The sequence below is a fragment of the Canis lupus genome, chromosome 17, assembly GCF_003254725.2.
Source record: "Canis lupus dingo isolate Sandy chromosome 17, ASM325472v2, whole genome shotgun sequence".
NCBI lineage: Eukaryota > Metazoa > Chordata > Mammalia > Carnivora > Canidae > Canis > Canis lupus.
Window position 1 is genome coordinate 22,535,681 of NC_064259.1, and position 26,732 is coordinate 22,562,412.

At 50.9% G+C, this 26,732-nt stretch overlaps 1 protein-coding gene and 1 long non-coding RNA gene across 7 annotated transcripts in view; one reads left to right on the forward strand and one right to left on the reverse strand.

The window, feature by feature from the left end:
* PLB1 (phospholipase B1) overlaps nt 1-26,732 on the forward strand; it is a 137,472-nt gene that overhangs the window by 86,263 nt on the left and 24,477 nt on the right. For all 6 annotated transcript variants that reach the window (XR_003139840.3, XM_049095933.1, XM_049095932.1 and 3 more), the window contains 19 exons: nt 1,948-2,029; nt 4,390-4,494; nt 4,617-4,712; nt 4,913-4,984; nt 5,911-5,949; nt 6,456-6,516; nt 7,367-7,425; nt 8,335-8,408; nt 12,552-12,595; nt 13,149-13,257; nt 14,690-14,741; nt 15,139-15,219; nt 15,776-15,841; nt 16,667-16,767; nt 17,819-17,900; nt 18,574-18,678; nt 19,749-19,844; nt 20,343-20,414; nt 26,222-26,287. Coding sequence is in view for 5 of the 6 variants with exons in the window: in XM_049095933.1 (XP_048951890.1) it covers nt 1,948-2,029; nt 4,390-4,494; nt 4,617-4,712; nt 4,913-4,984; nt 5,911-5,949; nt 6,456-6,516; nt 7,367-7,425; nt 8,335-8,408; nt 12,552-12,595; nt 13,149-13,257; nt 14,690-14,741; nt 15,139-15,219; nt 15,776-15,841; nt 16,667-16,767; nt 17,819-17,900; nt 18,574-18,678; nt 19,749-19,844; nt 20,343-20,414; nt 26,222-26,287 (1,462 nt within the window). In the remaining variant the exon portion in view is untranslated. The remainder of the gene's footprint in view (nt 1-1,947; nt 2,030-4,389; nt 4,495-4,616; nt 4,713-4,912; nt 4,985-5,910; nt 5,950-6,455; nt 6,517-7,366; nt 7,426-8,334; nt 8,409-12,551; nt 12,596-13,148; nt 13,258-14,689; nt 14,742-15,138; nt 15,220-15,775; nt 15,842-16,666; nt 16,768-17,818; nt 17,901-18,573; nt 18,679-19,748; nt 19,845-20,342; nt 20,415-26,221; nt 26,288-26,732) is intronic.
* LOC118351261 (uncharacterized) overlaps nt 1-26,732 on the reverse strand; it is a 38,674-nt gene that overhangs the window by 6,092 nt on the left and 5,850 nt on the right. The window lies entirely within an intron of this gene.

Sequence of the window (26,732 nt, forward strand, 5' to 3'; positions counted from 1 at the left end):
ACTTTGATTGTTAGAAAGCCCAATGGCAGATGGGAGAAGAGTGCTAAGACCACTGCACTTTCTAACCTGACAAAGCCTATTGGGTTTTCGTGACCCTGGTGAGGGCTTCAGCTACCCTCAGAGTACGTGCTTACAACCCAATCGCACTCCTATTGTCCTGGCAGCTCAGGACACCGTCCAATCCTCCCAGGAGGGAAGAGTCAAGTGTGAGGAATGGAGTGGGCCGGTGTGGGCCAGGCTCCCTGGCTACCACAAGGTGTGTCCAGAGCTTCCCTCTCCTTAGAGGCCCATCTCCAGGACAGAAGGAGCCTCTCTGATGTGGATGTTCTAGGCACTCACAACTGTAGGACTATTGTCACTTGTTAGAGGAGAGCGTGGTCAAATGGGAATCCGGGAACAATCTTCCCTGAGGACAGAGAGCCCTGATCCTGGAAGGCCTTTGAAAGGCCCTCTTCATCTCCAGTCTCCAGAGCCAAACAAAGGTGGCTCCCTCTCTAATATTACACATCTCCATGACCTTCAGGATCAAGACAGCCTTCTAACCCAAGCACGAACGTATCAGCATTCTTCCTGTAAGGCCTTCCGTGGACTGTTAGCCTAGGTCCCGATGGCTGTGCCCCACCCCAGCTCTGTAGCCCTCTACGGGCCCCCACGGCAGCCCCGAGACACCACGTGGTGATTATTCATGTGCCTCTCCCCTACAGCCCTGACCTCTGTCTGAGTCATGCCAGCACAGCACAGGGGCTCCATGGCTGTTTGCTGACTGAATGAATGAATAATTCACAAGGAAGAGATTTGCCTTGGAAATTAAGGGGTACCTTGGCTGCTACCCTGAAGATGCATGTCAAACCTCACCTGGGGGCCCAGACTGCATAGCCCCCAGCCCCCCAGGGAAGGCCTGAGGACACCATGAGCAGGAGGATGGCTGCAGGATGACACATGCCTATTAACGCAGCTGGTGTCAGGCGTGCTATATTTTCAGCTGCTGACTCATCCTCTGGCTCCCACTTTCTCCAGTCACTGGGCCACACAGGGGGTTCAGTGTATTCATTTCAGAGCAGCTTACCCCAAAATTTCTTACGACCAGTCACTGCAGGGTTTTTAGGCAATTAAAGCTAATGGTTCAGAAAGCTAACAGATTCGCCAGGTCTGTTCTCAGCTCTGAAATGGCCAAGTCACTGACTGTCAGGTTAGGCAGCCTCAGGGTCACCTTGTCCTGCTGCCTCTCTGCTGTTCTGTCTCAATGGTTGTGCTTTCCTTGGAGACACGAGTCTACTCTGAACCATCCACACTGTCATCACCTCTCCCGCTTCACCCACCCCCTGGACCCAAAGCCCAGATATGCAAGATGCCAACCAGAGGAGAGGTACAGACTGGACAGAAGCAGTTTAACCAGGGATTAAGAGCTCAGGTTCAGACCAGACAGGCTTGAGTTCAAGTCCTGGCTCCCACACATAGTATCCGTGTGACTCTGAGCAAGTACTTAACCACACTGAGCCTTAGTTTTCTCATCTATAGAATGGGGTTGATAATACAACTTCTTGGATAGCTAAGAGGATTAAAGGGGCTAATCCTATAAAGCTCTTGGCATGGTAAGCATTAGGATGTGTGAGCCCCTGTGTTGATTGTGGGTGTCACTGTTAGTATTTAAAGGTAGGTATGCCTTATCTGTGCTGCATGGTCTGTCCTCATTCATTCTGCAACTCAGCTCTGTAAGTCACTCCTGCAGATGTCAGAAGTAACTGTTTCATTTTCATGAGAAAATGCAGTTCTGGAGAACTTTCTCCAGCTTCACCTGGCACAGTTGGCAGGTTAGCCAGCCGGGACCTCCACTAGCACAGACTCCTGATACCTCCAAGTCAAATATATTCTCAATCTCAAGTCAGTGTCATGCATTCAGATGGGGATCTTGGTAGCATAAGGCCTACTCTTTGGTTTGATCTGCAGGAATCTGTGCCCCTGTGTCCTGAAATTTGATGATAACTCGACAGAACTGGCCTCCCTCATTGAAGTGAATAAGAAATATCAGGTAAGCTGGGAAAGTGTCCTAACACTGAACAGGAACTGCTGTGTGGTTTGATTGCACTGGTTAGAAAATGAGGTCATGCTTATGTTAACTTGACCCCAACCATCCAGTGTGAGGTGTGAGGTTACCACTGACCAGTTTGCAGATTTAAAGACACCCTGAAAAGTCACAGGGACTGTGATTCAGGTTTATTCACATCAAGCTGTAGAGCCAAGTCACTGAACACACTTCACCAAATCTCAGTTCCTGGCCTTACACACACACAAAACATTTGTCCACGGAGAATGTGTGTGTGTTTCTGACTCCTGGCTGAGAAACCCTTTCCACCTAAGACAGTCTAGAGGATTCAGTGAGATAACATGCATTTCCTCTGCCCTCTTCTCCCACGGAAACAGGTGTTTTTGAGGTACACAGAGAGAAAGAGAGTCAGCAGATGATCTCCAGACATCCTGTGGTTTGTTCATTTTAGGCCTTTTTCCGTGCACTTTGACCAGAGCAGCTGGCTCCCTTGATTATCTTGAGTTTCCCCAAAAATAATCATCCAGTCACTCAAGAGGGCAATGGTAGCCTTCTCGCTCTTCTAGAGTAAGCTACAAACAGCTACCAGGGTGGATCCATCCTTCAAATGCATGGATTCCTTGGAGCAGAACCACTTCCCTGCTTTGAGGCAACTGCACTCATCAGGGGTGTCAGGCCTCAGGGGAACGAATACTCTGGGTGACTCCCCAGCTTCTCTGCCTCTGGTGAGGAAGTCCATGACCCGCACCAGGAAAAGGAAGGCAGCCAAGGCGATGGCCATGAGAGCAAACCTATTCCAGGTGGAATAAGTTCTTGGGTGCAAACAACAAAAACATATGCAATGCTAGTGAATTGAAGCAGTTGTATTATTTAAGCAAACTGTCTGGAAGAGTTAAAAAGCTTGGATCTGAGGCTGTGCCACCAGAAATCACCGCATCATGAAATTCTAGAGGTCAAGCCATGAAGATCAAAATCAGGACAAAGAACTAGTTCAGTGGAGACACCCTGCTTCTAGGAACAAAATGTAGCTGCCACCCTCAGCAGAGAGGATTCTGTGCTGTCCATCTTCCTAGCACTAGTTCTGGAGGGCCCCTGGCCATGTACCTAAGCCCTAGTGTGAGGGTCATTGGGAGAGGCCAGCATTTGTCTTTCTCACCCTGTACAGTGGGGGGCAGGCTGCTCTTATATAGTGGAGTTTTTCCAAACATAGGAAGTGGATTCAAATGCTGTTCCCAGATCTAATCTTCATTACTACTGAGATCTAGGAAAAGTTCATGGTCAGCAACAGGAGGCCATCATGCCTGCTCTCAAAATCCTCTCCCTACTTTCTGCAAAAGCTATGGCTCCCATCACACTCCGCGGAGGTGATCATTGCTATTAATAATCACCAGATGCCAGGCATTCTAGGCACTATTTCTTTTCTCAGGAGGTGCATGGTTCCACTGTGAGCCATTGTGGCTGATCCACAGAGTAAGCAGTAGCATTGGAAGGGATGTAAGGGCTCATCGAGGCCTTGCCAAACATTCTTCATTTACAGGAAATGAGGAAATAGAGGTCCAGAAAGGGAAAGTATCTTGCCGAAAGTCACACAGCTACTTAGTGGCTTTGTGCTTTCTTTCTGGCAGACCCTGGGAAAAGTACATGGTGCCTTCTGAAATTACCCCACTAATGCTCCTGACTTCCTTCTCCAGCCAGTCTTAACCCCAAATGGTAGAAATCTGGTAAACTGTGAAATGGCAGAGGCTAACAGAACCTGGAGCCAGAAATGGGATTACTGGTCCTCCTGGAACCGAGTCCAAGTGGGAACTATGAGAGCAACAGCTCTGTTACCCTCCTGGACAGGTGTGAGAGTCTCAAAGAAGTGCATGCAGGAGCATGCATGCTCACGCACGCACACAATGCACACGTGTTATAAATGGGTGTTAAATGTCATTGCTGATTCATCTTTGATTTTCTGAACAAATGTAGGACAGAATAAATTGAATGTAAGGATTATCCCTAAAAGACATTTAATCAAATTCATACCCTGTGCCCCGCCCCTGCCCCAGTCTTTAATCAGAAGCTCTAAAAGGAGATCAAGCTGAAGGTCTTAGGTTTTTCCTTATCTTTCTCCACTCCCCCGCCCCCCAAGCCTAGGTCAAATACATGCAATTGCAGTAGGGGTTGGGCAAGGTGTTGAGATAAAGGCTGATCTAAAAAGTAGCTAGATGGTTCCTGATCAGCTGAGATTTTGCTACAGATTGATCTCAAGGGGCAGACTCTGTTTAATTATTTGGCAGAGAAAGAGATTGCACCAAGCCCGAGCAGATGCAGGGCTGACCCTCACCCTCCTTTGCCTCCCACAGGAAGGGACTCACCAGCTGGTTGAGAGTGGACGATATGACACAAGGGAGGATTTTACGGTGGTTGTGCAGCCATTCTTTGAGAAAGTGAACATGCCAAAGAACTCGGTAAAGAAAGCAAGCGTCGTGGGTAAAGGGGAGCCACATGGTGCCCAGTCAGCTCTGAGTGTCACTATCATGTGTATTGGATGTCCCTATAACGTGGCCCCTCCTTTCTGCCCTGTGTCCAGGAGGGGTTGCCTGACAACTCTTTCTTTGCTCCTGACTGTTTCCACTTCAGCAGCAAAGCTCATGCCCATGCGGCCAGTGCCCTCTGGAACAGTGTGGTAAGATGACTGGGGTGGGGGTGGAGGGTGAGAAGGATTCGCCCTCTGGAGTTTCAAGAAAGACTCTGGCAGAGGCCCAACACTCAGGCCGTGTGATTCCCTGCACCGTAGTGATGACAAACCCCAGTCCTCGTGTCCCTCTGCACTGCCCCAGCCTTGACCTTTCCACTCTTGCCCCCTTTTTCCACTTCTTGTTTTAGCTGGAACCTGTTGGCCAGAAGACAACACAGTATAACTTTGAATACAAGATCAATATCACATGTCCGAACCAGGTAGTGTGACAAGTGCGTCCTTGCAATAGGTCTGTTGGCCTGAGGCATCTTTTCCAGGATTTTAAAGTCTCTTGGGTTTCTCAGCTCATTTCACTCCCAGTTCCCACCCCCACCCCAGACTCCAGGTAATCATCTACAGAGACCCCTCTGGTTGGACCGTAAGGGGTGACAGCCCCCGGTGGCTGGTGGTTCCTAGTGTCCCGTTGCCTCTCCATGTCCCCAGGAGCCCGAGCACGAGTCTGGGCTGCACTTAGCAGGGCACAGGAAAATGGAAGCACCATTCAGCTCTCATTTTGGAGACTAGGGGTAATGGAGAACATCAAGGCTGGGATGGAGCAGAAGGACACCCTGTCTCCATGTAGCCACTGCCTCCATGGCAGGATAGAAAAGCAAGAAACTGATACCTGGAATAATGTCTGCTAGGGCGATGGGGGTGGTGGGCAGTGTGTGGGCTGGTCAAATGGAAGCTAGAGCTAGGAAAGCCAACATGAACTGGGAAGGCAAAGCAGAATCAGACTGGGAACCTCTGAGCTGGAGCTTACATGGGACAGGACATCAAGGCACCTGACTTTCTTGCCTGGCAGGGTAGGAGTGGCAGGGGGTGGCAAGGGGTCTAGGGAGAAGGGGACACACACAGAAGCAGAAAGCGGTGCTCTGCTGGGAGAGGCAGGGGCAAGGAGGAGAGGGAGGAGATACGGGGACCCCAGGCAGCTGGGTGGGAGGCGGAAAGCAGACTGGCTCACCTGGGAGCCACTGCAGGATTTATTCTACTTGTTCCTGCGAGAAGGCCCAGTGCATCCTGGGAGGGAGCCCACGGCAGTCAGCCTGGCAGGGAGGGGCTTGGGAATGTGGGCAGGGGAGGCCCAACGGGTTGTGCAGGAAGCAAGCGGAATTTGCTGGAGTTGCTCATCGCCCTCTTCTCACAGTTCTGGCCGTTTCTGAGCACCTACAGGAACAGAGTGCAGGTACGGGCTTGTTTCTGCCTTTTGGCTCTCTACCCAGCACAGTGGGCAGCACCTGAGCTGGGACTGGCCCAACAAGGTGGGGTGGCATTGTGGGCAAGGGTCCTGATGGGCGGCCGGGGGGATTGATGCTCTTCTGACCGGGCAGTGGGCAGAATAAGCCATATTGGTAACAGCCCAGGTGGAGACCAGCCAGTCAGACCTCTTCAAAGACATAGGTGAAGATAGTTTCCTCCTCATGAAGCTGCTGCAGAAGCAGAGGGGGCAGGGGCTGGGGTGGGGTCACTGTGTTGATGCTCTGATTCTTGCGCTGGATGATGGGGGGCAGCCTGAACTAGGTCAGCTGATCCCCATGTGGGATCACCTAGGGAGGCTTCTACAAGTGTCCTTCCAGGGTGGGACCCAGGAATCGATCTGTTTGGTAAAGCTCTCCGAGCGAGTGTGATGCCCAACCAGACTTTCTGGACCCTTTCAACCCTGAGATTCTACGATTCATTCTGTGCCTTCAGGGTTATGGGAGCGAGCTGCCATGCAGGGACAGAGCCCCTTCTGCCTCGATGCCCACCTCAGGTAAGCCCCTTATGATACACCAGCACCCACGGCCCCTCCGCAAGGACTCAGAGACCAGTGAGTGCTCTGACAAGACTTGGCTGGTGCTTGCCTCCTATCTGAGTGGTTGCCTGGGACAGGTCCCTGCCTTGTCCCCCTCTGCCCTGCAGTGACATCTTTACCCCACAGGACCCAAGGTGACCAGGCCAGGAACTGTTTGCTGCCCTCTCAATTCAGCCTATTAGTCGGCGGTCCCCATACGCTCCCCTTTATTGGCCCAGCCCAGTGATGTGACTTCACTGAGGCCCAGAGCCGGGAGTGGGGTGCCCAGGGAATCCCAAGAGCAAGCCAGCTCTGCAGGGTGTCCTGTGGCCCCAGACTCTGCAATTACTGCTGCCTGCAGTAGGACCAGAAAGTTCCTTGGAGTCTTCAAAAGAGATTTGGGACAGGGAAAGTCCTGGCATGATTATTTCTCAGATTCTTGGTGGAAATCCAGAATGCAGTTCTAAATGGGCTGAACATCAGACCCTGTACCACATCTCAAATGGTCCATTTCTCACAGGGTCCTGCACTTGGGTCACAGCAGCCTCCCACACAGCCATTGCCACTGAAGTGGTAGCTTCCACTCTGCCCTACCTATTGTCCATCCATCCACCCACCCCCTCTCCTGCCTCTCTCTCAGGACCTCTCTTCCCATAGGTCCAAGATCTCTCTGTTGGGTCTCTTATGGGAAAACTCGTCATATGACATCTGCTTCTGTGGCCCAAACACACTTGTGGGCTGCATTTCTGGTCTTATTTAAGTAGGAAGCTCTAGACTCTGACTACAGGTTGCTTCCCACCGACTCAGGTGTGTCTCCCTGTCTTTCCAGTACACACCCTGAGACCAGCAGATATCCAAGTAGTGGCTGCTCTGGGGGATTCTCTGACGGTAAGGACTCTTGGGCCCCAGGTGGGGTGGGAGTGGCTGTACCAGTTCCAGGGCCTGCACCCCTGACTTCCACGTTACCCTGCCCCTCTATCCTGTCTGTCCATCTAGTGGTTTGATTTTGTAGCCACTTTCTCAATCAGCTGTACAAGGGGAAAATCTTTTTCATGAGTGAACTGAATTGTCTCAGACAGTGGGGTTTTTGAACACCTGATAAGACTTTTTTAACAATTACAAAAACATGTCATTTCAACTTAAAAAAATCTTCTAAACCTACCTGTGTGGGTGCCCTCTTCCCTTTGGATTGTGCTTTAAGAATAGCTCAGAGCCTCACGTATATTCCCGCTTTGCACCTACATGAGAAGCAGCAGTCTCCACAATTGTGGCTAAAGCTCTGCTCCTAAGTTCCAAAAAACAGGACTCTCTGATCATCCCAGATGACCACTTTCTGGCAGCACTTCTAAGGCTATAAGATTGCTTCACAGAATGCTCCCGAGGGACAGAAGAGAAATGTGAAGTTTGAGAAGTCTGTCCACTCCCGTCCCACTCTAATCTAGAGGCTCCTTCTTCATGCTTCTAGGGCAACTTTAGGAGCATAACGCTGGTAGTAATAATATGGCAGTGTCTCGCATGTGCAAAGCACTTTGGAGTTTTCAAAGCTGTTTTTACATCTATGATCCAATTTGGTCATCAGTACCATCCCATGAGATCAGCAGGTCATGTCCCCAGTAAGGAGGCAGCTGAGACTTAGGGAAGGCAGATAGCTGGAAGGGAGTGTGGTGAAATGCAATCCTGGTCTCTGACTTCCAGCCCAGGGTCTGCTCACACCGCACAGTGAGTGTGTTGGGCACTGCCTGCGTCCCTTTCCTCTGACTTGCTCAATTTCCTATGGATTTTGATGTGTTTTCAAAGGCTGGCAATGGAATTGGCTCCAAACCAGATGACCTTTCTGATGTCACCACTCAGTATCGGGGGCTGTCATATAGGTAATGTTAACCCTCCACTTCCCCCCATCCAGTGCTCGGTCCCAAAAATTGGGTGAAGGGGTTGTCTCTTGTAAATGCATAAATATTAAAGAGCAATGACCAGATCTGGAAGGGGCTTTCAAAAGGAAAACCTATGTATTTCTGCAAAATGTGGCCACATGGTGAGTGGAGAGGATGTATTTTATTGTGGATAACTTTTTTTCTTTAATTGTGCAGAAAAAGAAAACCAGGGTTATTGCCAGACTCCTGGGTCCACAGATCCAACATGAAATGCACCCGAAAAACACCAAACCTCTGAATCTTCACCTGCCTGTTTGCATGTATATGCACATGTGAAGATCTCCGTCTGTCTGCTGTCTATATGTATTTATCTGTGTCGTTCTGTACTCACGTCTCTGCCTTTACCTATATGTACACATCTGTCTGGAAAACCCTGAAATACAACACACCACTTCAGGAGGAAAGGACGGAGACAGACTCACCAGCCCTGAGCCCTTCCCGGGTGCCTGCACCAGACTAGACACTGAGGCAGGTGTGCGAGGCGAGGTCCAGGAAACATAGGCAGATGCTCATGCTCAACTGGCAAGTGCTGAGCCTGGGTGGCTCAGACAGTTGAGCATCTGCCTTCAGCTCAGGTCATGATCTCAGGGTCCTGAGATCGAGTCCTGCAACAGGCTCCCTGCTCAGCAGAGAGTCTGCTTCTCCCTATCCCTCTGCTTCTCCCCATTCATGTGCACGCTCTCTCTCTCTCAAATAAATAAAATCTTGAAAAAATAAAAGATGCCTGAGGGCTACAGGAATAGAGCAGAGGGAGTAGGAAAGCTCCCGGAGAAGGTAGGAATTGACAGATTACCAATTAGATAGATGAGAAAAGGGGCGTTCCAGGTGGGAGGTAGAAATGCTCAGGGCAAGCCAGGTGAGTGGTTGGCTGTGGGTGGGTGTTCTTCAGTTTCTTTCTTTCCCAAAGAAGTTCGTGTTTATGGAGGTTTCGCAGTAATTGGCAATTAGCCCAGAATTCCAAACAAGTAGAACAAGGCCAGCCAGGAGAGGGCAGAGTGCTGAGAAGTTTTGCAGCCAGAGAACATGCTTGCCTCCTCCCTTTCCTGCTAAGTGAATTCAAATGGAACATTTCTTCCAGAAAAGTGAGAAGGAACAGTGTGGGGATGGTTGAGTCTATGGCTGTTCTCTGGCCAACCCTGAGGCCAGCCCCAGAGGGGAAGGTCTTCCCAGGTGGGGGTGCAGGAGAGAGGACCTGGGGCATGGGTAGCAGGAGGACCAGCCTCTGTGGTCCTAGCAGCTCCCCAGCCCCCACCTTTCCCCATCCCCACAGCTGGATTGAGGGCTTCAAACGGGCTGGAACAGAACTGGACCTTGCCTCAAACATTACTGAGGCTGTGAGCACAAAAGAAGCCAGAGGGGAAGAAAGAAAGCAGAGCTATGACATACAATCCAGAAACAGCATGAGCTGGTGCCAGCTGTTTGGGTTTTGCCTAGAGAAGAGGGTGGCTTCAGGTCATGGTGTGGGAAATCACACCTGGTGGTGTGGTACGGGGAAGGGTGGTGACATGCTCCACCCTACAGCCCAATGGGACAGATTCCTAGGATTCAGATACAAACAGGCAGTCTTCTGCTGCAATGGAAACATTCAGCCTTGCTCTATTTCTCCCTCTAGGGGAGGCCAGGTGAGGCCTGATGTTTCAGTCTTCTGGTTCTAAGTCTTACTGAATAGCCTTGCCCACTCAGTGGCTGCTGTGCCTTTATACCCCCTTTTTTTTTTCTAAACGTTTCAGATACCTGCCCCAAGATCCACTCGTGTTAATGATGGAAACTGGGTCAGAGCCTGAGATACAGTTTGACACTTGGGTGAAATAGACTAGTGTTTCCCAAAGAGTATTCCATGGAACACCAGCCCCCTACAGGTTCCTGAGCAGAGCAAGATTCTTCATATTGGGGAGGGAACATTACTCACTATATCCTTCTTGTGGAGAACTCACATGTATGTTAGCATATTTAACGCTCTGAGAAGCCTTCCCTGAAGAAATCTGCTTAAATTGTTACCTGTTTAATCCAATGTTTCTCTTAATCCTTTCTTTGTTCACAAAACCTATTAGCATCCCCTGGGCAATGTCCATCTAGTAGGCTGACCTGAGAAAAGCAATTTTCTGAAGCCATTGAAGTTTCTTATTTGGAACAATAGGCAATGAGTGATTCCAGGTAAATTAAGAATATAATTTGAGTCTCTTCCTCCAAGGAGACAAAGTGGAGAGGTGGGGACTGCATAGAGTCAGACAGGGAAGATGACCCAGAATTCTTTGGAGTTGGGTTGCCATGAGCAGGACCTGTAGGAAGAGGCTTGGCCGTGACTATTTCCAAGGCTCCTTGACCTGAGAAAACCATACAGCAGGGACAGGTGCCAGCTTTGGCTAGTTTAACTGTGTGGCATGCCCAGAGGTCTTTAGAGCATTGCTTTTTCTTCAGTTGTTATAAATAAGTGTGCCTTTTTGGTATCAAAGACCAAAATAAAATTTGCTTACCAAAAAAAAAAAATGTTTAAAAATTAATTACATGTTCAATCTCACTGAAATTCCTTCCACAGATGTCTTGAGTATCTACTCTGTAATTCTCTGTGCACAACAGATGACAATAGATGAACAAAACCCAGGCTTTGAGCTCATGGTTTAATATAAATTACATTAATCAGAAGGATCACATACTAACTAGCTGTTTCATATGGGTCTGTTTTCTTTCACATGTCATATAGTTCTAATCAAAATGAGGGCTTAAATATTTTTGTGTCCATATTTATTTGTGTAATTCTCTTTCTCCTAGAAATGTTCACTCAGAGATTTCTGTAGCCTGTTGGTCTTGGTCAGCTACAGCATCTAAAACAAAGATGCTTTTAGACAAGAAATGACACTACAAAGTACTTGATGTGTGTGTTTCGGTATATCCCCATGCTTGTGTATATATGCTTATTGAAGAAGAAAAGGAGGCTGAGTTAGAACACAGTGATTGGAGAAGATACATGGATTTCTAATTCCCTTTCAAGTGTAAAGTGTTCTGATTAGAAGCACTTAGTCAAAAGAAAGAAGGATTAGGAAGCAGCTAACACAGCAAGCTTCATGCACAGTTGGAGTAGAATCAGAAGCTCAAACAAAGGTCCAACCACTGGCCAAGTTAGTTCAGACATGGGATGGGAGACGGGAGAGAGACACCTGAGTGAGGTATAAGGGCAGGGCTCACCGGGCTTATTTCTCTCTACCGCCTGGGGCTGCAGAACCTCTGACTTGACCATCCTCGTATAAAACAGTCTTCATTCCAAGCAATTCCTTGAATGAAGAACAGCCATGACTTCAATTCATGGCCCTGTCCTCAGTATAGACTGGTGGGCTGGATGCTAACGCTGTGCTCTCAAAATCTGTTGACCTGGAATAATATGCTGGCATTGAGGAGGGAAGTGCAGGAAAAAAGGAAAAACAGTAAATACATTTGAACATTGGACTTTGTTAAAATAGAAATACTTCTCTCCTGGCCTCCCATATGTATTCAATTTAAATGCATGAAAGGAAATGTAATTTTGAGTGTGTCTTAAGGTTAGCCTGAGCACCATGAAATTAGATTCAAGTACATAAAATCAGGTTGGGCATTGGAAGGCAATGAGAGGCCATCCCCTGAACCTCCCAGTGGAATTTAGCTCCCCACTGGGCAGAGGAGAGCTAATCCATTTTCCAAAGGTTTGCAGCTCAAGCTGGTTTTCAGTTACCTTTCAAAAGTTAATTAACCCCAATGTACTTCAGCTTCTTCCTCTGTCAAATGGGGATAGTTGCATCTGTATCAGAAGCTTGTTTTGTCAGGAGGTTAGGTAACTAATGTAGAGAATCTAGTACATGCTGGGCACCTAGTATATCCTCAGCTAAGTGCTTTCCTTCCTGACTCGGTGGGAAAAAGAAGCAGCTCTTTTTTGCCTTCAAATTCTGGACTTGGGCAGAACTAGCCATCTAGGGAATTCATACTTAGAGTTTCTCCAATACGAAGAGTTCAGAGGGTCTGGTGCATCTTACAGGCACCGGATGGCATAGGCACTAAGAAAGGTGGGGTGCTCTTTCATAAACTCTCTCTCACTGGTTTGCTCACTCCTTACAGTTCAGGAGGGGACAGCTCCCTGGAGAACGTGACCACCCTACCGAGTAAGTACCCACCAGGAGCTTGAGTCTGTTCACTGGTTCCACCTGATCCTCCCCCTTTCTAAGAGTATCTCTCAGCTAAGAAAGGAGGAAATAATCTTTGCATACTGCCATTGAGTTGGAGGAGAGGCTCACTGAGAGGTGGGTATCATATACACTCTCTTTGGAGCCCTGAGGCCTGAGTTCAAGCTCTGGTTCTTCTTTGTGCTTGCCAAGTGACCTAGAGCAAGTCACCAAATACTCTGAGCCTTGGGTTTTTTCCAACTGGCCCAGAGGGTGCAGAGACCATCAGGTGAGATGGTGAACATTCCCTGTACTGTGAAGGAAGGGAGGAAGAAAGGCAGGAGGGGCTGAGGAGGGAAGCTGAGAGGGGCTTGCAGCCTTGGCCCACCATGTCATCAGGTCACTTCCTCTCAGAGAGCCCCAATTCCTGCCAGACACACCCTCTCCCTCCCCACCTCCCCTGGCTGCATGTCCTTAGTAGTAAAGCCTACTCTGAGGATCCTGCCCTTCCCTCTTAAATTCCCTGTGTCCTGTTCCTCCCCTTCTCTTCCAGATATCCTTCGGAAGTTTAATGGAAATCTCACAGGCTACGCGGTGGGCACGGGTGATGCCAATGACACAAATGCATTCCTTAATCAGGCTGTTCCTAGAGCAAAGGCTGAGTAAGTCATCTGGGGGAGGGGGGCCTGTGGGGGAGAGAGTGGGAGGCATGTAGTCCCCTTTAAGATTGTAATACTGACCTCCATATGCAAAGGGGGCATTTCTCCCTTTGCAGCAATGATTTGAGAGGTCTTGAGCCACTCTCTTCCCTGGCTGCCCCTGTGACTAAGGCAGTAGCAGAGCGGCCAGAGAGGCTGGAGCTGGGACAGGAGGCATGTCCCTAGAGGCTGAACTCCTGACCTTGCTTCATGGGCAGCTTGTTCTAATCATTCAACTAACTTACTAACCTTATCCAACTTGTAATACTCACCATGGCATAATGGTGTTAGAGAGATTTGCTCTCCAAAGCCTCACAAGTGGCAGTTCCCTGAAAAGATCAGGGAGTGCCAAAAAGTGAATGAAGAAGCGGGAATCTCCATCCCTGGAGGCTTCTGGGGCAACACGTTATAGCCTGACCCTAGCCCTGTTATGGAGCTAGTAGGAAATGCGACTAAGAACCCAGAAGCAGCTGAAGCAGGACTACTTAATTCCCCATGGTGATCTCAGGAGGTCCCTCACCCTGTTCCTAGCACCCCAGCAGCCTGAGCTTCCTTGTTCTAAGCCCAGTCATCTGGGCCTCCAACATGCTGGCACCTTCCAGCCCAGGCCCACACTCTTCTAGCTGATGGGCACAGCTTTTCCAACCTGCTCCTCCAACCTGGGAAGACCCTTCTTGGCAGCAGAAACACCTGAGGACAGATGGACCCATCCACAGGTCCCAGGAAATCACCGTGCCAGGGCTCCATCTCACCCAGACCTATAACAAGGGCTTGAACTAGTGGGGAGCTCAGGATGCTTGAGACCTAACCTTCCCATGAATTATAAACGCAGGCATGTGTAAGCATATATTTATTCCCCACCTCTTTCTAAAAGAAGCATCTGGCTAAGTTAATGAAAAAAACAATGGAAGTAACCTGTACGTAACTGAGAAAAATCATAGCCAGTGGTGGTGGGGAGTGGGTCAAGATGAGCATTTTTGTGATTATTATACCTGAACATCAAACTGTCAGCTTCCTGGCAGCCAGGGGAAAAAGAGGAAGCATGCTAAAACTTCATGACTCTACTTTCATAATCTATACCAGTCCTTCAAAGGAGATGAATGGTTTCCTAGCATGGAATCCTAAAAGACAGGTTGCATGTGGAGTCCTTGAAAGGAGACCATGAGTAACAAGTACAATTGACAGTACCCTCGACTGCAGCTTCAGGACAGACAATTAGCTTTGCAAAGAGTTGTTTGTTGTAATAACTCTCTGGACCAGACAAGTAGTTCTTTGTTGGGGTCTCTGGTAGTTCACACAATGGAGATAATACCATGGAAACCTCCAGTCCAGAGCCTTTAGGAGAAAAAAATCCAGACACTATTCCTTAATAGGACCAATTTCCTCTCCTTTTCAGGGAACTTATGAGCCAAGTCCAGACTCTGGTGCAGAGGATGAAAGATGACCATGTGAGTCGGATTTATAGTTATTTTTAAACACTAATTTTCTAACCCACTGAAGTCCCCAAATGGAATGCTCTGCCATGAAAACAGTGAGCCACTGTCAATATAAAAGGCATTTAAGCTGTGGTAGGACAGCCCGTGTCTGAGGCCCTGGAGGAGATTATGTCCATAGTGATGGGGTGTGGGTGGGTAGGTTGTCTTTGATCACAGTGATCTTGAAAGTCCCTCCTGATGCTAAGGTTCTGTGGTCCATAAATAAGCTTCTAAAATTCTTTCAGCTCTGAGATTCAGATTCTATTCTTTTGAGTGGGCAAGGAAGTCCTAGAGGGTTGAATGGATTTCCTAGAGCTGTGGCATTGTTTGTTTGTTGGAAATCATCAAGCATTTTCCTCCTTCTATATAGAGAGTGAATTTCCAAGAGGACTGGAAGATTATCACAGTGCTGATTGGAGGCAGTGATTTATGTGACTACTGCACAGACTCGGTAAGGGGGGCAGCCAGGCCTACTCATTGCTCCTGATATTGACCAAAAGACCTTAGATGTGCTCTCTGAGAACAGTCTCTAGAACCAACCCTGGGACTGTCCAAAGCCTGTGTGTGTGTGTGTGTGTGTGTGTGTGTGTGTGTGTGCGCGCGCACGTGCGCGTGCCTCCTCTTACCCCATGACCCTCAGGTTTTTGGTTCTAATTCCATGTCCCAAGTGGTATGAGGTAGCAGGTGGCAAATATGGTGCTTCTGCTCCACTCTTACAATTTCTGAGAATTCAGGAAGTGGGGAGATGTAAACCCCAGCAGTAGGATGGAGGACCCACACATTCAACTCTTAAACTAAAGCTCTGGCTGAAGGTTCCAGTCTTCTGGTTGGCCCATCTTTGATAATAGCCAGTAATCAACTGTTCAGGTTCTAACATGATGAGCTGGTCACAGCCAGAAGCCAGAGGGAGGAGAAGTCCTTGGGATGGAACCAGAGGGGTTGAAGTTGAAGGCCCCACTGCTCCCTCTTCTGAACCAGCTCCTCCTCTCCCTCCTGTGCCCTTCCAGAATCTGTATTCTGCAGCCAACTTTTTTTATCACCTCCGCAACGCCTTGGATGTCCTGCATAGAGAGGTGGGTAGAGGGTCTGACAAGCTGGACACATGCATGTAGAGGGTAAAGGTGGTTGGGGAAAGAAGGTGAGAAATGCCCTCCCCTGAAGGAGACAGCCAAGGGTGTGGACTCCTTCCCTTTCCAAAGATTGGGGCCTTAGGTGCCCAAGGAAGCCTATTCCATTTGGAATCAGCACAGAAGGATCTCAGGCTTGATGAAAAGAAGGCAGCTGGTATGCTAATTGTCCCCTCCATGACCTGACACATTCCCTGGTGGCAGCAGCAGGGTGGCTCCCAGGCTGGGCCCCCCACACTATGCCATGGACTGTATCTAGAGCAACCCCTCTCTGGTCCTGCTCCCAAGAGCTTATTCTTTTTCAACTCCTGACTTAGGCAAACTGTTCCAGCTGCCCAGGGAGAGCCCTCCAACTCCCACACGCTTCTCTGGGTGGCTGAGTCTCCAGGCCTACTCAGCAGAGATGGTCCACGTTTGGCTAGAGGGAAATGGCAAATCGGGCACCTAGCTCAGCACATTTGAAGCTCACTAACTGATGGCTGAATGGAGCTGAACTGTCAGCATTTAGACTCACATCTGCCATATTGTCCCATGCCAGGAGGTGTCATTCTTGCTGCAGCTAGTGTGGGTGGCATAGCCTGCAGGGGCCCTAGACAGTGATCCTGTGTAGGCAGTGATCCTGTGTAGACGCCTTCCCAAAACTCCACTCAGGGACAACTGAGCTGGAGTTCCATAGGGACCCTAGAGCTAATTCCTACTTCTCAGGATCCTAAGGCAGCTTGAGGAAGGAGCCCCCAGAGCCCCCTCTCTCACCTGCAGCCTTGCCCTTAGGTGCCCAGAGCCCTGGTCAACCTCGTGGACTTCATGAGCCCCAGCGTCTTGAGACAGGTGTTCCTGAGCAATCCAGACAAGTGTCCTGTGCAGCAGGCCAGGTAGGCAGGGACTGGCTGCCCCCAACCAGAGAAACTCCCATCTCCTGGTCTAGCTCTCATAGTGACTCCTCGGGGTCTTTGAGACTTGGTGTATCCATGTGTCCAAGTCTGCAAAGGGGGGCATATGTCAGGACCATCCCCTTCTGAGGAGTTGGAGGTGGGCCCCAACCTACCCAACCTCAGGATGCCAGGAGGAAGCTCTGAGATGGAGCTTTGTGTGACATGGGAGCCACAGGGGAGAGGGTCAGGACGGGGACAAAGGCCAGTGTCTGAGACCCCACGTGGCCCAGCTCTTGAAAAGGGGAAACACATAGGGTCGTATACGTATATGGTCAAATTGAAACAGAAAGTAGAGAAACTATCCACATCATTCAGTTGGCTTTATGGGAAAGGAGCATACTGGGGACTTCAGAAAGGGGGTGTTTTGTTTCTTAAGTCGGGTGAGAAGCGCACAGGTATGTGTTTTATTAACCTTCATACCTTATATGTACATTTATTTCTCTAACACATAGTTTTACAGAAACTACCGTGTGCCCAGCACTACTCTCAGGGCTCTAGAGGTAATATCTGTTTGAACGTTAGATATATTTCATGAGCCTGAAATAATTCCTGATGAAATTCATTCAGATTCATTAGGAATGGACAATTCCTAATGAAGGTGGGACACTAATGTGAACTAAGCAGGCATCTGAGGGCATGAGCATCGGAGACCCCCAAATACAAGTTCCAATACCATAGGATACATTTTAATTTTATCCTGAGAAATTAAACATTGACCTTTCATCACCTATGTTTATTTGTTCAGCATAATTTCCTGCAGGCCCAGAGCCTGCCGTCCAGCATTTGCACTCTCTCAGTAAGAGGGGGAGCTCACTCACACACCCCTGGGACCTGCCCCTTGAGACTGTGCACCGGGGCCTCAGTGCACAGTTGCTCTCAGGCCAGGGCTCAAGCAAGTCACTCCACGCAGCAGAACCAGTTTTGACCAGAGCTCCAGCTCTGACCAGAGCTTCAGCCCTGGGTCCTCCTTCCCACCCCCCTATCTCTGCAGCGTTTTATGTAACTGCGTTCTGACCCCTCGAGAGAGCTCCCAAGAGCTGGCCAGGTTGGAGGCCATCACCCAAGCCTACCAGGTGAGACCAAGAAGGGCACCTTTTGGGGACCTCTCCCCTACCCAATCACCACACCCACACTCAGGGAAGGGAAGAGCTAGTCAGGGTTTGAGGGATGTCACCATCTGAGCCCTTCCTCTGCCCCACCTGGCTGAAGTGTCTCAAGAGCCTCAGTTAGAGTGATCCCAAAGGAATCCAGGTAGAAAAGCCTTTGTGGCCTGTGTGCCCTTGGTGGCTTCATCCTGTGCTTGGCCTAAAGAGATCAGTAGCTCTGGGTACTCCCGGGGTTGGCCTTTTTCTTCCCTGCACCCCAGGGGCCCCGACTGCCTCCACTGCTCCCCCAGCCTCCCTGTCTCAACAGGCAGGATGCAAATAAGGGAGGTTGCAGGTCCTGAACCCCCAGGGCCTCTCTGAAGACTCTTTCCAGGTTCTTCTCCTTTGTGGGACTTCCTACCTCACCTTTCAGAGCTTGTAGTTCACTTAAAAGCAAATCCAAAAGGTGAACCAACCTGTTTGCAATTCTCCAGAAAGAGGTTTGCAATCACATGTGTTTGTATTCTCAGGGGAAGGTCTGAGTCACCCCCTTGTCTAGGAAGATGGGGGCAGGGGTGCTAGCCACTGCTCCCTGGCTCTCTAACCCTGGGCTTTCAGGCTACCCAGGCCAGTGCTGACATAACCCTGTGTGTGTCCCCAGAACAGCATGCGGGACCTGGTGGAGTCAGGCCGCTACGACACCCGGGAGGACTTCTCCGTGGTTCTGCAGCCCTTCTTCCGCAACATCCAGCTCCCCATCCTGGCGGTATGCTTGCTGCCCTCCCCACTGGGGCTCCTGGGAAGGAGGAAGAAGAAATTCAAGGCAGAGATGCCGAGGGCTTTCATGAGCCTGTGACTACGATGGGGAAAGACACTGGCAGCTATCTAGATGCTGGTCTGGTGGCACAGCCCCCCTTGAACTCCTGAGCTATGCTCCTAGAGGCAGCCTGATGTGGGATGTTCCCATGACCACTGAGAGCAGCCTCCACTTGGTTGAGCACCTACCACGTCCCAAGCCCTGTGTTTGCCCTAAGCAAAGTCTTCACAATGACCTTCTTCAGCCCCATGTAACAGAGGTTCAGAGGTGTGAAGTATCCTTCCTCAAAAATATAGGGAATAAAGGACAGAGAGGCATGATTTGAACATATCCAACTTCAGATGTATTCATTTTCTGCCACCCACATGCCACTGAAGTGCTAGAGGGTAATGGGGCCCTGCAGCCCCTGCCCATGTTCTCCCCTTGACAACATTGAGCAGAAGAGCTCTGTGAGCACGCTGGGATGGGGACTTGGTTCTCTCCACCTGGGCCTCTATTCTACGGGCCTCACCTAGTTGAATGGAAGCTAGAAGCAGCCTCGGGCACCCCAATCACCTCCAGAGAGATGAAGGTGGCAGCTGCCCTGGTGTCAGCTTTGCCCGAGCCTGTCCCCAGAGCTCTGCCCCATTGTCCCCGCTGAGACCACTGGAACCAGCTGGCCAAGGGCTGGGAAGTAGCTTTTCCTTGCTGGTTGGCTGAGACTTCCTCAGGGACTAGGATCTCATCCCCTGGATGGTGGCATGGCTAGGGCATTGCACAACTGTGCCTAAAAATAAATATGATGCTTTTTAAAAACATTTAAAAAGGGGAATTATAGGGCCCGAAAGGAGGGTGGGGGGTTGCAGTCACCCATGGCTATTAGTCTGTGGGATTATTCTTACCTTCCAGTGACTTAGAGTTTTTCCAGGGGGAGGGGGGCACTGTGTGGCCAATCCCAGGGGTCAGGCTGACCACCTGTGGCCCCTCTCTCTGCCCACTGTACCAACAGGATTGTGAAGAAATCCATTTCTCTCTTTCAGGATGGACGCCTGGATACATCCTTCTTCGCTCCAGACTGTCTCCACCCAAGTCAGAAATTCCACACCCAGCTCTCCAGAGCCCTTTGGGTCAATATGGTAACATAAGTGGGATATCCCTGGGTTTGGGGGGCTGTAGTCTAGCAGAGCACCATCCCCTATGGAATGATGCTTGTTCTTGGATTCTTTTTGCAAGTAAGGTATAAAGGAGCTGTGGCTGGCACCCCTGTAGAAGTCTATAGAACCAAAAATATGGAGTCCTTAGGATTCCAGGATCTCCTTGTGCTTTGAGCTGGGAGGAGGGACTCCCTGAAGAATGCCAGCAGACCTCCTCATGCTTGTTCAACATCTTCTGTGTGCCAGCAGCTGGGTGAGGCCACATAAACCATGTTATCTAAGGCTCTTGCCAGCCCTGCCAGCCGAGTCCTAGGAGTTTCTGAGGATGCAGTCCTGGAGAAGCGGAGAGGGCTTGCCCAGTGTCCCCTAGCACAGCAGGAGAGGAGGCCAAAGCCCCTGCCATCAGGTGTGAGCTCTCCCCACCCCAAGGTGCTGCCAGGGAATGCTCACTTCAGCTGGTCTGTCTTTCTTCCTCCGTAGCTTGAACCGCTGGGAAGGAAAACGGAAACCCTGGACCTGACAGCAAATATTGCCCTCTCCTGCCCCACCCAGGTAATGGGGGAGCACCTGCTCTGCGCCCCCTCCAGAGACCAGAGCTCAGACCTGGCCCTGCCCTGGTCCTGCACTGCAGCTCCCCTGCTGGGCACAGGAGAACTTCAGAGGGTGGGAGGAAGGCCACAGGGACTGAGGAGAGGAGAGGGTGCAGAAGAAGCACTTCTTTGAGGATGGGAGAAGCAGGTGGAAGGGAAGCCTGAGCCCAGGCAGAGGCAGCGGATTAGGCAGAGAGCTGGCGGGGGCGGAGGCGCCAAGAAGCCGGAACTGTGGCAAGAAGGCTCACTTGGGCAGCAGTACTTGGGGCCGGTGGGCACGTCTGACTGCAGGTCAGAGGCCTCCGTGAGAAGCCAGCTAGCTCTGAAGTTGTGGTTAGTGGTCTTAGAGCCTGGAGGGCGAGTTGCCCATGGGGACAGGGTCAAAGAGGAGAGCGGCACAGGGCACCAGGGAGCTGTGTGGAGGACCAGCCTTGCCATGGGGGCGAGGACTCAGCTCAGGGCTCCTTTTAAGGAGGAAAATGTAAGTGGTTGTTAAACTTGATTTCAGGCCTAGGGTGGGGGCAGGTTCATGTTCCCACTGCTTTCAGCTCCCTTTCCTAGGCCCTGTCTTAATGGCTTTTTAACCAAATAAGGCCGAAGCCAGAGGGCCCTCAGCGGCAGTAAAAAGCAGAAGGACCTGACCCCGTCTGGGAGGCTGGGTTTCCCTCCTGAGTCAGCCTGCCTCAGCCCTCCCGCCCTCCTGGCTGAGCACGGAAATGGACCTGCAGCTCCCCCCTGTGTCTGCCAGGGCTCCAGAAAGAGTGGGCACCCCTGCCCACACCCATGCTTCCTATCCGCTGCCTCCCCCGGCCCAGCCTCCTGCACCATCAGGAGAGCAGGGCCCGTGGGAAGAAGGGAGGGAGAAGTCAAGGCCGTGGTAGCAAAGGGCTCAGTTGCTGGGTCTAGGGCTTGTAGCAAAAGAATAATTAAATGATGTGACATAGATGCCTCCAGTCCAGTGGTCAGATGGGGCCAGAGGGCCGGGACAGCGTCCCAGGGGGCCCTACTGTGCCAGGTGTGGACTGTTTAATTACTAGATCCTGAGCATGTCTAGGAGTTTCTAGGGGAGGGGCCAGGTGACCTGGGTAGCGGGGGGCATTCGGGGACTCAGAGCAGTGGCTGTAAACCATACTGGAGGTAAGTATTCGGGTGTTTTAACAACCCGTATGGCCAGAGTGAACATAAGCCGTGGAAAATCCTCTCCAATCTGTCAATTCTCCTTCCATTAAACAGTCGAAGTATGAACAACCCACTCCAGGGGGCCGTCCCATGCTCTTCCTCCCCATAAACATTAAGTACCTGGTTGGAGCCTAGGCACTGGGTCAGGGAGAGGCCTATCACCGTGGGCCTCCAGGTGACCTGGGTCACTCTCCACCCCAGATCAGGCAAGGAGCCCCCAAAAAGGTGCCACTCCAACCAGCATCTCAGGCTCTGCTCCTCCTTTTGGACGGAGCCCGACTGAGCCACTGGTAAGCAGAGGAGAGAAAAGCCAACCTCTCAAAACCGAAACCACAGAAGCCCAGCCCGGGAGAAGCGGTTGCCAGGCAACCCCCTTCCAAAAGGCTCCATCTGTTGGCCAGCCCAGCTTCGCCGCCAGGCAGAGCAGCACTCTGCGTTCCTCCCGTCCCATCTGCTCCCCCCGTGCGCCTTAGAGCTCTATAAAAGTCCACCAGCATCTCCGTGTGAGCTGACAGGGGCCAGGCAGCACATATTTTAGTCCTCGCTGTGTCTAAACATAGAGGCACCAGGCAGGACCCAGCGGGGAGGAGGGGGGCCGGACGGATGGGAGCACCGGAGAGCTGTCCCAGCCTCCTCCCTGCTCCTCCCCTGCCCTAGGCCCAGGCCAGGCCGGGCCCTTCACAGTGCTCCCTGGGTCTCTGTGAGACTTTCAGGTCGGACCGATGACCGTCCAGCCAGCTTTTGACGAGCCTGCCTGTGCGCTGTGGCTGTCGTCGTCCTGCGGCCCTCACTGCCTCTGCCCACGCCCTCCCTCACCCGGCAGCCGCTGCGGCTCCTCCTGGGGCTTAGAGGAAGCCACCCGAAGGCCCACGCCTTCTCTCTCTGCTCTTGCTCCTCGGGAGCCTTGGTCGGTGGGGACCCCTCCTCCCTGAGATGCGTCCCCGCTGGTCGCAGAGGCCCTGCCGCGCTGATGGAGCTCCTCTCCTAGTCGCTGTCCCTCTTGGTCTCGACAATGGGGCGTGCGCCCAGCGTCCTGTCCCACCTCCGTTCTGGTCCCTCTCTCCGCGTCCCCTCACGCTGAGATGGGCCCGGTTCCCCGGCGGCCTGGGGAATGTCCGTGCATCGCACAACCTGCGCCTTCACCTCTCCTCTCTCAGACGCCTGCTCTGTTCTTCGAACCTTCAAGAGAGGTTCCCCTGAGATGCCCTGGATGGTGCAAGGTTGCCCAGGAGGCAGCTTCAATGCATTATCAGGGTATCGGCCACGGCAGGGAGCCAGACGGAGACATCGGGAGCAGGGCACAGAGAAAGAGAGAAACTGAGATAACTTTAAGTGCCGCTTCACCCAGTCTTTCGTCTTGTATGACTTTACTGTGTAGCAAGGTTTGTATTTTGCATTCCATATGGGGCGGACACTATTGCCTTTTGAATGCTTTGGACTTCTAAATTTTTCCTATCCTGCCTCACCCCACCATCACCCCAAACTCAACAAACAGCCATTCAAAAAGTAATTTTTGAACAAGAAGTGTCAAAACAGGAGTGAAGCATTTCTCTCCACAAATTCTCTGATCCTTAGGACTTCCCTATTTCTGTTCATAAGGTGGTGGTTTCCACAGTTCCACGGGTATGGGACGTCAGGTGCCCTGACAGGACTCCCCCTAGCACTCCCACCCGTCCCCTGCCCCTTTCCTACTGCCACCACCCCAGGCCACAGCCTCATCACATTGTGTGCTGACTGGTCAGGGTCACGTAGCCCTTCCCATCCCAAGGACCGAGAATTCTATGACCTGAAGAATCTCAGCAGGGAGGGCCTTGGAGTCGTGTGTCCTGCAATAGCTGAGTTACTCCACTACATCCCTCCTGAGGCCTCACCACAGTCTTAAACTTGAACTTCCATATTCTCAAAGCAGCGTTTTTCAAAATGCCAAGGGGCTGCCCATTAACAGATTGTAAGATCAGCCCAAGAGATCATGAGCCAGCATGCTTGAGTGGGATGGGATTGAGAAGTGTCAGAGGGCATTCCATACCGTTACAGCCTGCTTCCCATGACCACCACCGCCCTTCCCCTGCGCCTTCCTATCAGGGCCCTCAACCATCTATCCCAGACAAGCCTTCCAAGCCCTGTCTCGTGCAGTACCTATGTCCCCTTGGAATGGAGGCTCCCTGGGGATTGGTGCCTGGGCTCGACTGTACCCTCCCAGTGTGGTCTGAGCAGCAGAGAACAGAGGAAAAACGCCACTCCTTCACCACAGAACTGCACACCTAGTAACACAGCCAAGATGAACATGACCTTCTCTGTTACAGGCCACTGACTCACACTGCTGACTCACGTCAGGTGGCTGTCCTGGCAATGCCCCCCACCACCCATCACCACCCAGGCCGGCCACACCGTCTTTGTAGAAAACACTCCTTGTGCTGGCATTCAATCGGCTTCACTTTCTAGCTACTGGTGGTTACAGGTCTAGCCTAGGAGACTCACACTAACTGGAATCTCTTCTCCACTCTAACTGCTCCACTCTAGGCCCTTCTAAACCACTCTGACTCACACATGCACCATGGAGTCAACCAATGGTCAATGAAACAAACCCCCAGCACCCTGGACTACTTATCTGCCACTGCCCTTGACCTGTTCTCATTGTTCCTGCTCTGGTTTCCCTCCCCACAGCATTCCAGTGTCTCCCTAACCTCTGACCCCTTCGACTTGGCCTCCTCTCTCTGAGGGCCCCTCCCCCAACCCTTGGGTCATATGACCAGATAGACTCCCCAGTTTGGCTTTCAGCACTTCTGGAAGGGCAGGGGGAGTCTTGGCCCTCTGGTTCTTCCGGTGCTGCCACTCTGTGACTAGCCCTCTGTTCCCAGGCAGAGCTCCCTTGACAAGGGGGGAGAACAATCATGAGTGACACTCCATGCACCGTGTCTCCTATTTGAGATCTGTATGTCCCCAGATCTTGTAGCTGTTCCTCTGCACTTACTGGACACACTGGTCCCCAAGGTTTCACGGCCTCCTAGCATCTCATGTTTGCTGCCCGACTGGCTTGTAAGCCTCTTTTTATCCTCTATTCTAGCACCTGGGGCAGGGCCCTGAACACATGGGGGCTTACCCACATGGGTCAGTTTTTTGTAGAATGCTCCCACACTGCCCTCCTCACATGGGAATGCTCACGGGGGCTGCTCAGTGAGCCACAGTGACATGCCATTGTGAGTGCTCCTTGGCCTTGTACACTTCCCGCCCTTGGCCCTCAGTACTCCCCTGGCCCGAGATTCAGCTCCGAAGGCCAGGACTCAGAGGAAAGGAGAGACGGATGGTGTCCCAGGGAGCCAGGGCCTGTGCCACGGGCTGGGAGTGCCAAGGCCATGGCTGAGCCCCTCTCTTCCTCTTCCTCTCTGCCTACCCAACAAGCGTCTTCACTGGCCTGACTCCAGTGTGAGGAGTAGGTCTGACTTGACAGGCCCTTACTACTTGCTCTCTCCTGGACCTGGCCCCTCCCCCAGCCCAGGCTTCAGTTGCTCCCCATCTATAAAATGGGGGCTCTCGGGAGAGGCAGGTTGCAAGCTCAGATGCCATGCCAGGCAGGAACGTGATTGGGTGAACAGCACCGTGTATGGGACCAGAGGAAGGGGTAGGGCCAGAACTGAAGACTTCTTAAAGCATTCATACTCTTCTCTCCTCCTCCACCACATCCTTCTTTTTTTTAACACCAGGCCCAAATAAAGCAGAACAAAGCAAAATGTCTCCTGCCTAGGTTGAGCCCACAGGCAATCAGTTTTCAGGTCCTGGATCTGATCCCCAGTGCCCTCTGCTCCAACATTTTAGTTCTTCTTTCTCATTCCCGTTTTATTCCCAAATGTTAGACACTGAGCACATCTTGTCAAAGTGCTGACAGCCCAGGGTCACTTGCTGATTCCTGGTCTCGGTCTGATTAATGCTTTCTTGCTTCATCTCATTTTCACATTTTCTCATTACCTTGCTTTTCCCCGGTTTCTCCTTTGCCTGCGTTTCCTTCTTCCTACTACAACTAACCCTCCCCTGCAACTGAATAGACTTGATCTTGACTGGGCTTAGGAGCAAACCGATCGCGAAGTAGGTGGGTAGGGAACGAAGAAGATGTTTCACAATAAAAACATGGCCTAAATCTATGAACCCAACCATATGAATCTAACCTGAAAGAGAGTAAGACACAGAGTTCTGAGGAGGCAAAAAAAAAAAAAAATTATATAGATAATATTTTCCAGAAAAGACAAAAATGCCATGATGTGAATCTCTTGCCAGAAAGACTGTGAAGGGAAGAAAACAGCTCACTTTGAGGATTAGGTGGATGTTCCATTGCTAGGATAAAAGGCAAACCCTAGAGCCCTGAGTAGAACACACATGGAACACTTCTGAGGCCATTTATTGTGCCCCCCTTGCCAGAGCTGTTATGTAGAACCCTCTAGAGAATGAATTAAATTATGTTTATATGATTCTTACTATTTATATGCAGGAAGAAAGAAATGTTAAATAAATCTGGATGACAGGATTCTTAGTCCCCTTTCCTAAGTAATCTTCGATGCTGTCCGATAACCTCTCCTTGCGGTTTCTGTTCTCTTGTAGAATGAGCCCTTCCTGAGAACTCTCCGGAACAGCAACTATACCTACCCTACCAAGCCGGCCACTGAGGTAAACCTGACACACATCTGCCTCTCTCAGGAACAAAGTATTTCTACCTGCCTGTGACTCAGGGGTGTGGTACAGAGCTTAAGCAGAAATGTACCTTTCTTACGTACTAGAAATTGGAATGTAAAAAAAAAAAAAAAAAAAAAAAAAATTCCTGAACCATGAAATCCCAGGATTGTCCTAACATGTTCTCAAGTGCTTCCTGAGATCAGCAACCAACTAGAGGAAGTGCCTGTGGATTGGTTTTCTTCAACCTTTGCACAGAACTCATTCCTGATTAGGCAGCTCAGCTTTTCAAGAAGGGGTGAGGGGGAGGCAGTGGGTATGACGCGCCGTAACTTCTAGCAAGGTGGAAACTGATGGGAAGAATCTTCATTCTTGGCCCAGTAGGAAGCTGACACATCCCCAGGTGGGTCCCAGGGCTTGTCTGGTTCAAGTCAACCATTCT